This window comes from Prionailurus bengalensis, chromosome F2 (assembly GCF_016509475.1).
Source record: "Prionailurus bengalensis isolate Pbe53 chromosome F2, Fcat_Pben_1.1_paternal_pri, whole genome shotgun sequence".
NCBI classification, from domain to species: domain Eukaryota; kingdom Metazoa; phylum Chordata; class Mammalia; order Carnivora; family Felidae; genus Prionailurus; species Prionailurus bengalensis.
Genome location: NC_057353.1, coordinates 83,017,254 through 83,029,718, shown reverse-complemented (window position 1 = coordinate 83,029,718; position 12,465 = coordinate 83,017,254). Strand labels below are relative to the sequence as shown.

At 63.4% G+C, this 12,465-nt stretch overlaps 2 protein-coding genes across 9 annotated transcripts in view; both read right to left on the bottom strand.

Moving 5' to 3' along the window:
- The window catches only part of MROH1 (maestro heat like repeat family member 1), a 62,630-nt gene extending 60,547 nt beyond the window's left edge, over positions 1 to 2,083 (bottom strand). For 3 of the 8 annotated variants that reach the window (XM_043602064.1, XM_043602062.1, XM_043602067.1), the window contains exon 1: positions 1,808 to 2,008. The gene's annotated coding sequence lies outside the window, so the exon portion shown is untranslated. Of the gene's footprint in view, positions 1 to 1,807 lie in introns of all 8 variants that reach the window. The other 5 variants (XM_043602058.1, XM_043602066.1, XM_043602061.1 and 2 more) reach the window with 4 other exon arrangements.
- Positions 2,084 to 8,614: 6,531 nt separating this feature from the next.
- On the bottom strand, positions 8,615 to 12,232 carry HGH1 (HGH1 homolog). The gene is made up of 6 exons (XM_043602074.1): positions 10,996 to 12,232; positions 10,823 to 10,923; positions 10,623 to 10,721; positions 10,294 to 10,385; positions 10,079 to 10,201; positions 8,615 to 9,995 (listed from the first exon to the last, which is right to left on the bottom strand). Exons 1-6 carry the CDS (start codon positions 11,619 to 11,621, stop codon positions 9,819 to 9,821), a joined length of 1,218 nt encoding a protein of 405 aa, XP_043458009.1. The 5' UTR covers positions 11,622 to 12,232; the 3' UTR covers positions 8,615 to 9,818.
- Between the last annotated feature and the right edge of the window lie 233 nt (positions 12,233 to 12,465).

The following is a 12,465-nucleotide window of genomic DNA, read 5'->3' as shown; positions in this document are numbered from 1 at the left end:
CCATGAGTCCACCTGACAGGCGTGTGGGAGACTGGGAAGTCAGGACACCCTGTGGGGTCACAGGAATGCCCCCCACCCCCGCAGCAGGCCCCGGGACTTCCCCTCTGGCACAGGAGCCAGAGGAAGAACAGACTTCCAGAGTTACCGACAAGGACGTGGGCTGATGACCTGGGAGAGGCAGTCCACGGCTCATTGCTCACAGTCACTTGATTACGCTATTTCTCAACGTTAGTCATGCCAAGCTGTGTCACTGGGTTCACATGCAACCCCCCAAAGCCAGGTAGCCCTCCGGCTCGGCAAAGAAACCACAGTCCTTGTAACTCCGGCAGCCGGTATCCCCTAAGCACCGGCCGGGAGCCACAGGGGCTTTCCTGGAGCCCCCACCCCAAGATCAAATAACTTGGCTCATGGGACTCACGAGATCTGCGGCTGCAGACCAGCCTCAACCCGACTGCTCACCTGGGCCTCAGCGGACCGTAGGCCTGAAAACTAAGCGCAAACACCTGCTTCCAAGCACACGGGACTAGCGATGAATGCAGGTGCCACCTCTGATCCAACCATGTTTGCAGGCAGCTAACAGCCCCGGGGCGGGGGGGGGGGGGATGAGAAACTGAGGTGCAGGTCTGAACAAGCCGGCAGCCTGCATATTGGTTTCAAGGTAACCAAGTGAACTCAACTCCGGTCACTCCTCTGTGATACCACGGAGAGACGGGAGACCCCGGCCCGCTTGAACCACGACGGCCTGAGGCCTGGAAAGGAGGACGCTGCGGAGAGCAGCATGCTCAGGCCCCTGGGCTGCCAGGACTACAGGCGTGAGATGGAACCACATCACAGTCAAGCCGCTGCTGAAGTTTCGCATGACTGGCGCTTCCCACGGGGGTCTCCTGGGGCCCAGTGCCCGCTGGGCATCCCCATCTGGACCAGGCGCCACCACTCAACCTCGACAACTCACCACCTTTACCCCTGACCTGTCCATGGCCCCCAACCCACCTGCCATGTCTTCCTGTCACCAGGCGCTCAGATATCTGGGCCAGGAACCAGCACCACCCCTTCCTGTTTCTCCACCTCGCCCGGCACTCTATGGTCCGCTCACTGACCCTCTTCTTCTCACCCCTACCACCATCCCTTTCCAAGGTGGTCGCTGCCTCCAAGACTGTTGCCCCAAAGCCAGCCTCCACCGCAGCCCCACCTGCCCCTCCCCAACGCCACACAGCCACGCCTCTGTGCCCCCCCCCTCGGTACTCAGCTCGCTTGAGCGGCTCAGCCCCGCCCCCACCTCGGCTAGGCTGGCGAAGGGGAGAGTGTGCAAGTGTGTTCAGTCCAGCCCTGCTCGCTCCGACAGAGCCCTCTCCTGGGGGCCTACCGCTGCACTGCAGGAAGGTCGGAGCCCAGCATCCGGGCCTGGGGGCCAGCCCCGGCCGCGCACCACCCAGCTCTCCCCTGGACTTGAGAGCTGGGTTTCCTGCGGCCCTTCCAGCTTTGCGACCTACACTCTGTGACCAATAATCCTCGTGACTTTGGCCAAATTACTTCCCCGCTCCGGACCGCCTCCCTGAATGTCGGAGAAATCGGAAATGCAATGCCCCCTGAGCTTTGGGGCTCTCAGAGTTCAGGCTTGGCTTGCTCCATTGGACACCCCGGTGTCCTCGCGGCGGGGAGCAGGGGCGCGGACCTCACACCTCCCAGGGAGGGCACGGGCACCGGACTCGGCATCCCGAGTCTGCGTGAGGAAGGTGAGGGGCCAGGCAGCCGGGCCTCTTCCGGCTTGTGACGCGGCAAATCCGGCTCCTCCGGGGACTGGACGCACCTGAGCCCAGGGAAGGGGGCGGGCTCGGCCCCGCGACGCCCGGGACCCTCCTCGCGCTCGTCCGCTGACCTTGGAGAGGCGCCTCCCGACTTGGATTCCCGCGCGGCCCGGCCGAGGGGGTGGCCCCCAGACTCTCGGGCCCAGGCTCCCCCGAGGGGCGCCTCTGCGAGCGAGCGCCGCCGGTCCCCGGCTCCCGGTCGCCGTTTACCTGAGAAGCTGCGGCCGCGGCGGCCCGGGCGCCGCCCTCCCGCCAAGCCCCGGACCGGAGTGGGCGGGGCCGCACGCCGAGCCCGCCCCCGCCGCCCTCCGCCAACAGCGGCCCGGCGCGCGGCAGTCCGGCCCCGCCCCCACAGGATCTCTGCGCTCATTGGCCGGAGTCGCGTCCCTCTCCCCCTCTCTCCACCCCGCCCACCAGGCCCCAGAGAGCAGGAGTGCGCAAACTCCGCCTCGTGCTCCGCCCCGCCCCCGGTCGCCCAGAGCCCGCAGCTGCTGACAGTTGGGCCCGAGCGCGGCCGAGCTGGCCGCTAGGGGTGCGGCCGGTCACTGCGCAGGCGCGGGGCGTGCACTTCCCTCTTCCTCCGCCCGGGACCTGGCCTCCTCCCCCAGTCTGTTCCTGTCCTCCTTGGGCACTGACACCTCAAAGATGTCTGCACGCGGCTCCACGCACCGGGGAACGCACCGGGGGCCGCACCGGGGACTCGGGCTTGGCGCGTCACGGTGCTCCAAGCCAGTCCCCTCGCAAACGCACACCTGTCCAGGCGCACACGCCAGGTGGACCCAACCTGGACACACACGAGCAGTATCGTGCCCTATTATCTCTCACGCAGGAATGCACCCACTGAACACGCAACAAATATCCAGAGACCCCGGGGCCGCCGACTCCTCCGCGAACGGATAGATGCACGTTTAGTCGGCCAACGAGATGAGCAGGTCTCTGCATTGGGGACCCGGGGCTCTGGAGAGAAGAGCAGATAGGTGATAAGCAAACAAGACACACCAAGCACTGTGAGGCGGCGCAGCTGGCAGGTGGAAGGAGGTGTGTTCGGACTCAGAAGGGAAGAAGCTGGGAGAGGGCTGCACCCCAGGCAGGGACACTGGCACCTGCACACCCTCAAAGGCTGAAATCATGTAGACATGTCTAACCAAAAAAAAAAAAAAAAAAAAAGAGTGCCGTTCCAGAAGCTCAGAAAGTGAGAAGAACGACTTGAGAAGGAAGTGGCCAACAGCCCAACATCCAGGACCCAACAAATGTCTTCATCTTGCAGCAGGTTGTGTCTGCAGAGAGCTGTGGGTGATGGTGTGGGGTGCAAAGTAGGTGCCCTGCTGCACACACTGGGGCAGGGTGGCTGCCGAACAGTGCAGGGAGGGACATTCTTTGTCCAAAGAGAGAAGGCATTCAGTTTGCTCTGTTGCAGGGATGGAACCCAAAAGACAGGGACAGAATCCAGAAGGCTGATGGTGAGGTGAGGTGCTCTGCAGAGGGGGGCTGGCTCCTCAGGAAGAGCACTAACCACTCCAGCCCGTCACTGGGTGAAAGGGGGAGGGGCTGACCACAGCATCTAGAAGTTGCTAGGGCAGTGCAGGAGGCAGGCCTTTTGGAAGCTCACATCTGGAGGACTCGCTTTCCTTACCAAGCCCTGCCTCAGCACCCCATGGCCAGTGCCCAGCATGGCCCTCTGGCTCTGCCCCCCTCCCCAGCCTCAGCCAGACTTCACGCCCCAAGGGCACAGGCTGTCCCAGCACACATCACAGCTGTCATTTGACTTTATTACGTTACATATATATATTTAAAAATTTTTTTAATGTTTATTTTTGAGAGAGAGAGAGAGAGAGAGAGAGAGAGAGAGAGACAGAGCACTAGTGGGGGAGGGACAGAGAGAGGAGAGGGAGACACAGAATCCAAAGCAGGGTCCAGGCTCTGAGCTGGGTCAGAGCAGGGTCCAGGCTCTGAGCTGTCAGCACATAGACCGACACAGGCCTCGAACTCAGTAACTGTGAGATCATGACCTGAGCTGAAGTCGGACGCTTAACCGACTGAGCCACCCAGGCGCCCCACGTTACATATATTTTTAATGTTTATTTTTGAGAGAGACAGAGTGCGAGCAGGGAATGGGCAGAGAGAGAGGGAGACGCAGAATCCGAAGCAGGCTCCGGGCTCCGAGCTGTCAGCACACAGCCTGAAGCAGGGCTCGAACCTACCAGCCGTGGATCATGACCTGAGCTGAAGTCAGATGCTTAACGGAAGGAGCCACCCAGGCACCCCAGCTTTCCTACATTAATGCCAATGTCCTTTCTACGACTGGAAGTTCTATGAGAGAAACGCCCATGTCTGTGACTTGCTCCCAAGTGCTGAGCACCAAGCCAGGCACATGATGGGTGCTCAATGAATTTCATAGAATTGATGAATGACGGAGGGTACAGAGAGGGGGAGGCAGGAAAGACTTTGCAAAGGGAGGGTGGACAGAGCGGGGTCCTGCCTGTCTCCTCACAATTCTCACTGGCTTCCAGTTGTGTTCTGGCACTGATGGGAGTTGGGAAGCTAAGAGGGGCATGGTTCCCCGGCTCCACAGCAGCAACTCAGAGGCACAGACACCCCTGGCCAGAGCCACACGGTTTTCCCTTTTGCTAACACCTAATGCCTGAATAACAGCCCCTCTGCTTGAAACCAGGAGCCATTTCTCTTTCCCAGCCCCTCAGTCAGCAAGGAACCTGTTAGTCTGCCCATTTTCCACGTCCCAGGCAAGTTGCCAAACAAGGGCGGTGGGTGGGCAAGGGAATATGAAGGAGAAGCCTACTCTAAAGCGGCTCTGGTCCAACAGGGATAAGAAAATGGGCCCGTCCTACCAGGACGTCCCCAGGCCTTCACTGCAACAGGCACACTGTGACCGCTGCGGATCCCGGCGGGGAACAAGTCAAGTCCACAGATTCACCAAGCCCTCCACCAAGACCCAGGCTCTCCTGCTGTCTCCAGGACAGCAGCCCATAGCACTGTGCCCTCTAGCTCACAGCAGAAAGGCTGCATGTTTGAACCTCCACTGCCCAAACTGTCACCTGTAAAACAGGAATCACTCGGTGGTGATCCAGTTTGAGCCCCCGGATGTGAACGCCTACCATGGGATGGGCATGTTGGGCACGGCCTGTGAACAGTAAGCAGGGCTGAGGGAGGTGGCAGCCACAGCTCCTGTGACTCCTTAGGGCAGTGCCTGGCACAAGGCAGGTGCTCAGGAACATTAGCTGCTACTGCCCAGGGCAACGGTGCCCAGAGAAGACTCTGGAGGCCAGGGGAAGAAGGGCCGACCACGTTGGCTACCGTCTCCTAGAGCTGGAGGGTTTGAGGTGGGGGCTCAGACCAGGACTGTTGCTTGCCTTGGGGATGTGTCCAAGTCTCCAGAGAGCTCTGGGGCAAGGCCTCTTGCAGTAGACCTTGGCCTGGGTGAGAGAAGCTTCTAGGCCACAGCAGAAGAAAGCCAGAGGGCTCCCACCCAATGCCCTTCTGGTTCAGCCTCTCCGGCAGCCCGCCTGGCTGCCACCTTGGTACCCTCTCAAAGCATGAGGGGGCTTCGCTGAAACAGTTGCTAGTATGTGTTGTGCTTCCTTTTCTTTCTTGATGTCCTTAGAGACCCTGCTTACCTTCCTGTGGCTACCCTCCCCACATGCTCCCCACAAGCTTCTTTAAAGGTCCCTGTGGCCAGTCACATTTCAGATGGCCCACAGAGGCCTCACCCTGCCTCGAGGGTTCTCACCCCACAAAGAGTGGGCCCTACAGGGGACGAGGTCGGTTCCAGCAAGACGTTCTCCGGGAAGGCAGGTCCTGGGGGAGAGAAGGACACCCCTCTTCGAGGGCACAATGCAGGGGCAGCTCTAGAACCCTCCATTCTAGAATCTGCCCCTGCTTTCCCAGAGTCTGCCCTGCCCCACACCAGTCCACGGCTGTGTTAGCCTCCCACCCCGAGCTCTCGGCCCTGGTCACTGCCTGGCCTCTGCCCCGGTCCCATCAGCCTCCTCCAGCCCTGTCGCCCTAGCCCATCTGACACAAGTCAGGCCTCAGCCCTGCTCCCTGCCCCCAACTCCCTGCAGTGAGCTGGACCGCCCTGCCCCCTTCCATGGCACCCTGCCCTCCGTGAAGGGCAGTGCCAGGCGAAAGCTGGGCCAGCGAAACTTCATGGAGCACGTGCGTGAATGCAGGGACAATGGCTACCTGCTCTCTTCCAGGAAGATTGGCTCTGGGGCCTTCTCCAAAGTCTACCTGGCCTGTGCCACACGTGAGCGCCTGCAGGACAACGCCAAGCTGGCCTCCGACCTGCGGGGCAAGCACCATGCCATGGTGAGGTGGGCAGCAGGCTCGGCCACCGCCCTCTAGCCCAGCCCCAGTGGGCCCTGTCCTAACCCCGCTGAGGCACCTTCCTGCTGATCTGGCATCCTCTCTGGAGGCCAAGGCTCCTGCAAGCTGGCTACTCCCAGTTCCAGAACCCCTTGAGCACTTCAGTGCCAGGAAAGAAGGGGAAGGTCAACACTGCCCCCCGAGGGTGCTGCTTACCAACCTCACCCCAGCCAAGCTTGGCAATGTGCACAAAGGACATGGGGCCTGTCCGTGTCCCCCTCCAGGGGCTGTGGTCTACACACAACGGCCGCCCCCCACCCCTGCAGGTGGCTGTCAAGATCATCTCCACTGCCGAGGCCCCTGTGGAGTTCTCCCAAAAGTTCCTGCCTCGTGAAATATCATCACTCAATGCTACCTATAGGCACCCGAATGTGGTAGGCAGAGGCCCCGACCCAGCCTGTGCCCGTCCTGCCCATCCCCCGCTGCCAGCCGTCACCATTCCAGCTGCCCAGGCCCACCCCCTCTTCCACCCAGGACCCCTCTGCTTGGGGCTCAGCCCCATCCCGAGACCCTGATCCAATGCACCGGACAGCCCCTCCTTGGGTGATAGCAGGTGGGTGGGGGCCCGGCAGGTGCAGCTGTTCGAGACCTACCAGAACAGCCAGCGCTCCTCCTTGGTGCTGGAGCTGGCAGCCCGCAGCGACCTGTTGGAACACATCAACTGGGTGTCGGAACGCCGCTGCAGCCCGGGGCTGGATGAGGAGGAGGCCCGCAGACTGTTCTGGCAGCTCGTCAGCGCCGTGGCCCACCGCGGCAGCTCCGGCATTGTGCATCGCTGAGGGCGCTGCCGCCTCTGCAGCCTGCTCCCGCACCCGCATCAAGAGGCCGCCCATCTGAGCCCAGGGCCAGCACCTCTTCCCCTTCCCCATGCAGGGATCTAAAGTGCGAGAATACCCTCCTAGATGACCGAGGCCTCCTAAAGCTGACCGGTGAGCCTTTGGCCCAGCCCCTACCCTCTTCCCTAGATTATCCTGACTCGTGACCCAGCTGGACCCTCCGCCCTCCCAGGAGGCCCGGCCCCACCCCTGCCCACAGCTGCACTTGCAGAAACCTACACACGCCACGTCTGCCCCCCAGTCATCCCGCCCGAGCCCTGGCTCTCTCGCCCTCCTGCTCCTCACCTGGAGGACTGCCTGCCCTGTGCCCAACCCCCACCCCACCCCTTCCCCACTGCAAAGACTTTGGCTTCGCCAGCCATTTGGGCCTCAAGAGCTTGCTGCCGAGCACCTTCCGTGGCTCCGTGGCCTATACAGCCCCGGAGATCCTCGTGAGCAAGAAGTACAATGGGGAGCAGGCTGACCCGTGGAGCCTGTGAGTGGCGCCCGCAGGCACCCCATCGTAGGCAGGACCCGCGGGAGGGCAGGGGAGGGGGCCCGCTCTGAGGAGCCTGTGCCCCCAGGGGCATCGTCCTTTATGCCACGGTGACCGGGAAGCTGCCCTTCAAGGAGCACCAGGCCCACCGCATGCTGCACCTGATGCACCATGGCCCCACCTTCAGGCCGGGCATGTCCCCGGGTGAGTGAGGACACCCTGTGTCCCTTCCGAGCCCCAGCTCGGGCCTGGAAAGTAGGCAAGAGAGACCTGGCTCCAGAGAAGGGTCATGCTGCGTGGAGGGAGTGGCATGGGAGACTGACCTGGCACCCCACCCCCAACCCAGGCTGGTAAGTGGACCACAGCAACCAGGGGACAGGGAAGCTGGGCTAGAGGACGCCCCGATTCAGACTCCTTGCCTGGAAAGGCAGCGGCCCCACCGAGCTCTGCACCAGCCCAGGGCACGCTGCCCTCCCTCTCCGTGCCCTGATCTCACGATGGTGAAGCACTGACTCCCTCCGGGCATTTGGGGGGTCCGAACGGGCTGACCCCTCTATGCTGCCAGCGTTGTTGATGGTGATGGACGCAGCTGGGGGGGAAGAGAGTGGGCAGTGGGAGGCCACAGCTGTGAGCCCTCACCCACAGAGTGCCGGGACCCGATCCGGGGCCTGCCGCAGCTTCGCCCGTGTGCGCGCCTGGGCCTGCAGCAGGTGGCCGCGCACTGCCACGCACGCGCTCTCTGGCACCACGCTCAGGATGCCGCCAGGTAGGGTGGGGGCCCTGGGAGGGGGGTGTGGGCAGGTGGCTGGCCCCTCGGCGCCCCTCCTGATCCCCCGCTGCTGTCGGTTGCAGAGAAGCCAGCTAAGCTTGAGCACTCGGAGCCCGGCAGAGACTCGGAGCCTCCGAGGCGGCGCCCCCGGCACTGCTTCTGGGCCTCCGCCTGGGCCGCAGAGGCCGACCCAAGAAGAGGCGCAGGCTCTGCCCAGCTGGGGCTCTGGAGCGTGAGGACAGCCAGCCTGGGGGTAGGCGCCTCCAGGTAGCTCCTATCGCGGAGCTCCACATCTGCCATCAGGACCACGCCTGGGCACTACCTGCCATGGGTGGGCAGAGGCGAGGCCAGATAAAGCGTTTATTTTGTGGAGGGGATGTGGATGTCTCTGTGCAGGAAGGGCAACCAGCCACGGGGAACCATCCCGGGAGAACACACCTCCGTGCCACGTTTTTGGTTGGGAGGAGAGGAAAACTACAGCGAGTCCCAGAGAGGAAAGAGATACCTCGTACCCGCGAAGCGACCGGCCTCAACGGGAGGAACCGGAGTGGACCCCCAGCTTTGCAGGCAGTGCCAGGACTGAGGACACGCGGAGTGGGGGTGCTGGGAGCTCTCGCGGCAGCAGCACTCCAGTGCCAGAGTGCAAGGGGCCTGGGAAGGCCAGGACTCTGGAATCCTGTGCCAAAGATGGCCCTGGGAAAGGAGCGCGGCAGGGGGAGGGCCACACTGACCCTCTACCAGGCCTGGTGTGGCAGCTTTAGAACTGAGGGACCACACAAGGAGCTGGGGAAGGACAAGGTTCTTGGGCCCATAGGAGGCTCCAAGGTGACAAAGGGCGGGAAGGGGGGAGGTCTGCTTAAGAGCGAGGATGCAGGCACATCACAGAGACGCTCTGAGTGTGTCAGGCAAAGGGCTCGGACACTCAAGGAAGCCTTCCAAGGACAGGGCCCGGTTAGAGCGGACAGCAAGTACGTCACAGCAGGGCGGGCCAGAGAAGACAGCAAGGGGCTGAGGGCCGTCCTGGGGCACAGGTCAAGCAGGAAGGTGGAGAGAATGATGGGCACACAGTGCCCAGCAAGCACTCCAAGGACAGGCCAGGGGGTCACAGCCCTAGGAGATCCCAGGACAGGCTGATGCTGAAAGTCTCACGAGGTCAGTCCTTTGAGGCTGGGTCTCAGGCAGGGCACGTTGAGGACCCCAGAATAGAGGACTTGGGGTGGGCCTGGCAGCAAAGGCCACTGCTTATACCTGGACGCCCACCGATGCACAGACCTCGACAGTGCCCTCCGGGGCTGCTCAGGCTTGCACTGTTTATCCGTCCCGCCCGTGAGCCATCTTCCTGGAGGCACCTGAGAGTCCTGGAGCACGGCTAGCTCTGACTGACCGGCGCTGCTCCAAGCAACCGGAGTTGCTGGAAGTCACGGGGCACAAAGAGGTCCCCTCGCCCTCCCAGGCGTATTGGACATTCACCCTAGAGACCTCTCGGCAGGGAACAACCTCTGAGCAAGGAGACCCAGAGGCCCACAGCTGGCTGCGGGAAGGCCTGGAGCTCAGGTGGGTGTAGCCCCTCCAGCTCGTGGCTCCAGAGCCAGCTCCTCTGCCCGCTCCCGGGTGTGCTGTTCCTGCTCCTCGCGGTCCAGCCGCCGCAGCTGCTGCTCCACGTCTTCAGGCACCTGCACCTCCAGCAGGTTTTCCATGCCCTGCTCTGGCTCATCCCCAATGAGCACCTGCCAGCAGGGGAGGCAGGTGAGCAGCTGGGGCTGGCGCACCGCGGACATCCCGCCCCCTTCCCCACCAACCCCGCACCCACCTGAATGAGTTTCTCGCAGGCCACCCGCACGTCGGGCTCCGGCTCCCAGCTGTGTAGCTCACGCAGGATCAGGTAGGCTCCCTGGTTCCTCACCTGCTGCCGACCAGGTGCTGTGGCTGTCAGCTGAGAGAGGGCAAAGGTTATCCAGATATGAGCGTGCCGCGCGTGTGTGGCATGTTAGGAGCCGGCATGAACACAGCAGGGCCTCTGCTCACCAGCATGATGGCTTCAATGAGCATCTTTCGGATGTCGGCATCAGGCTCCCTCTGCTTGTCTGGCGGCAGGTACTGCAGGTCAACAGGCAGCCCTAGGGGTGTGTATGCGAGCCACTGGGTGCCAGCACCGGGCATCAGGCCAGACCCAACCTGGGTTAGCCCCATTCGTGCTCAGCAACTCTCTGGCTGGAAGGTTTCAGCCAGGTCAAGCCCTGGGCATCTTCTCCCCCCCCCCCCCCCCCCCCCCCCCCCCCCCCCCCCCCCCCCCCCCGCCCCACTGGCATCCCCTTCTGCCCAGCGAACCCTGAGGCTCCACCCAAGCCACTCACGCTCCATCTCCTCCTCGGAGAAGTCCTCGGGGCCAGCCAGGGGCAGCAGCAAGAAAGGGAGAATGTCCACCTCGGGCCCAAGCAACCACTCGTGGTGTCCTGGGGGGGAGGGGGAACAGGAACGGGGGTCAGTCTAGCGGGGCCCCAAAGCCATCTCTCCGTCCCATCCCCCCAAACGCCACACCCCCACCCCTACTCACGATGCTCGAAGCAGCAGTTTCGGAGAGTCCCCACCACCCCGCCCCTCCGCACGGAGGAGTCTGGGAATTGGGTAAGGGGCAGCAGCCGCTGGACCACGCACCTGAAGGAAGGGATCGCTCAGTGCCATCCCTGTTCACCTCCACCCCCTCCCCGCGGGAGCCCCGGGCTTCACCTGTCGGGGTCCAGCAGGAAGGCGCGCGCCGCGGGACGCTGGCTGAGGTTGGAGAGCATTGGCCCCAGGTAATGCAGGGGCGCGCGGGCGTTGTAGCCAGGCGTGCACAGCGCGCGCACCAGCCGCCCCAGGCCTGACTCCCCCGGCTCCGCGACCTCCAGCGCTGCCGTCAGCGCGGCACATGGCGCCGGCTCTCGGCTGAGGTTGGCCAGCACGGCGGCCGCCTCCTCGGCCCAGGGCCACTGTGGATCCAACGCGCGGCCCAGCAGGCGGGCAGGCAGCTCGGGCTCGGCCTGCAGCAACGGCTCGTGCAGGCCGGGCTCGGCAGCGAGGTTGACGAGGGCGCGAGCGGCGTCGCGCGCCGGGGCCGGGGCCGGGGCCGCGGCCAGCTCGACCAGCGCCCGCAGCAGAGCCGCCTGGCCGGCCAGCAGCGTCCGACCGGGCTCGGAGCCGGTCAGCTCCAGCACGTGCCGCGCCGCCTCCGCCTGCAGGTCCGCCCGCGCCCCGGGCGCCAGGAAGGGCAGCAGCTTCGCCACCTCCGCCTCCAGGCCGGCCTCCGGCATCGGCGACCCTGCGGAAGCTAGCCCGCTAGCCAACGCGCCCGCGCCAGTCCTGGCCTCCCCCATGCCCGCGCGGATCACCCCAGCCGCCACCCGGGCTGAGACCCGGCCCGTCAGAGGAACGGAAGCCGCAACCACCAGTCGGGAGGCTGCCCACTCCGCGCGCGGGGCTGGGTCGGCGTGCGGAGGCGGGGCCGGCGCCCGGAGGCGGAGCCACACCGAGGGCCTGCGCGTTGTGGACTGCGTGCTCCGCCCCCAGCCCCACGCCGCGGCCGAGGGTGGCCCTGGAGGCGCCCGCAAGGAATCGTCGCATGTGGTGTGACCCCGGTCCTAGGGGGACCAACCAGCCAGTGGTAGCTGACGGATTACGTGGCCCCTCTTCCATCGTGGGTGGGGCAGAGCTCTATCCTCCCTGGAAGAGTCACATGGTCCATTACTTTGACTTTTTTTTTTTAAGTAATTTCTACCCCAGTGTGGGGCTCGAACTCACACCCCGGCACCAAGAGTCGCATGTTCCTTAGACTGAGCCAGGAAGGCGCCCCTGGTTGACTTTCTAATGTTAGACCAGCCTGTATTTCCTGACGTAACCTCCACCTGGTCATGATATATTTTCATTTTTTAAATGTTTATTTTGAGGGGCGCCTGGGTGACTCAGTCGGTTAATCGTCGGACTGCGGCTCAGGCCATGATCTGGTGGTTTGTGGGTTTGGAGCCCCAGGTCAGGCTCTGTGCTGATATGGAAAAGCCTGGAGCCTGCTTCAAATTCGGTATCTCCTTCTCTCTCTCTCTCAAAAATAAGCATTAAAAAAAGAGTTCGTGGGAAGGCAGGGGAGGGGGGGAGGGGGAGAGGGGGAGGGAGAGTCCCAAACAGGCTCTGTGCTACTTTGCACTGATCTCCTGACTGAAATCG

Excerpts from the sequence above, each read along its gene's own strand:
- HGH1 (XM_043602074.1), bottom strand. The coding sequence starts at position 11,621 with ATGGGGGAGGCCAGGACTGGCGCGGGCGCGTTGGCTAGCGGGCTAGCT. Across the intron at positions 10,924-10,995 it reads TTCCTGCTGGACCCCGACAG|GTGCGTGGTCCAGCGGCTGC; the intron begins GTGAAGCCCGGG and ends CCCTTCCTTCAG. Across the intron at positions 10,722-10,822 it reads AAACTGCTGCTTCGAGCATC|GACACCACGAGTGGTTGCTT; the intron begins GTGAGTAGGGGT and ends CCTCCCCCCCAG.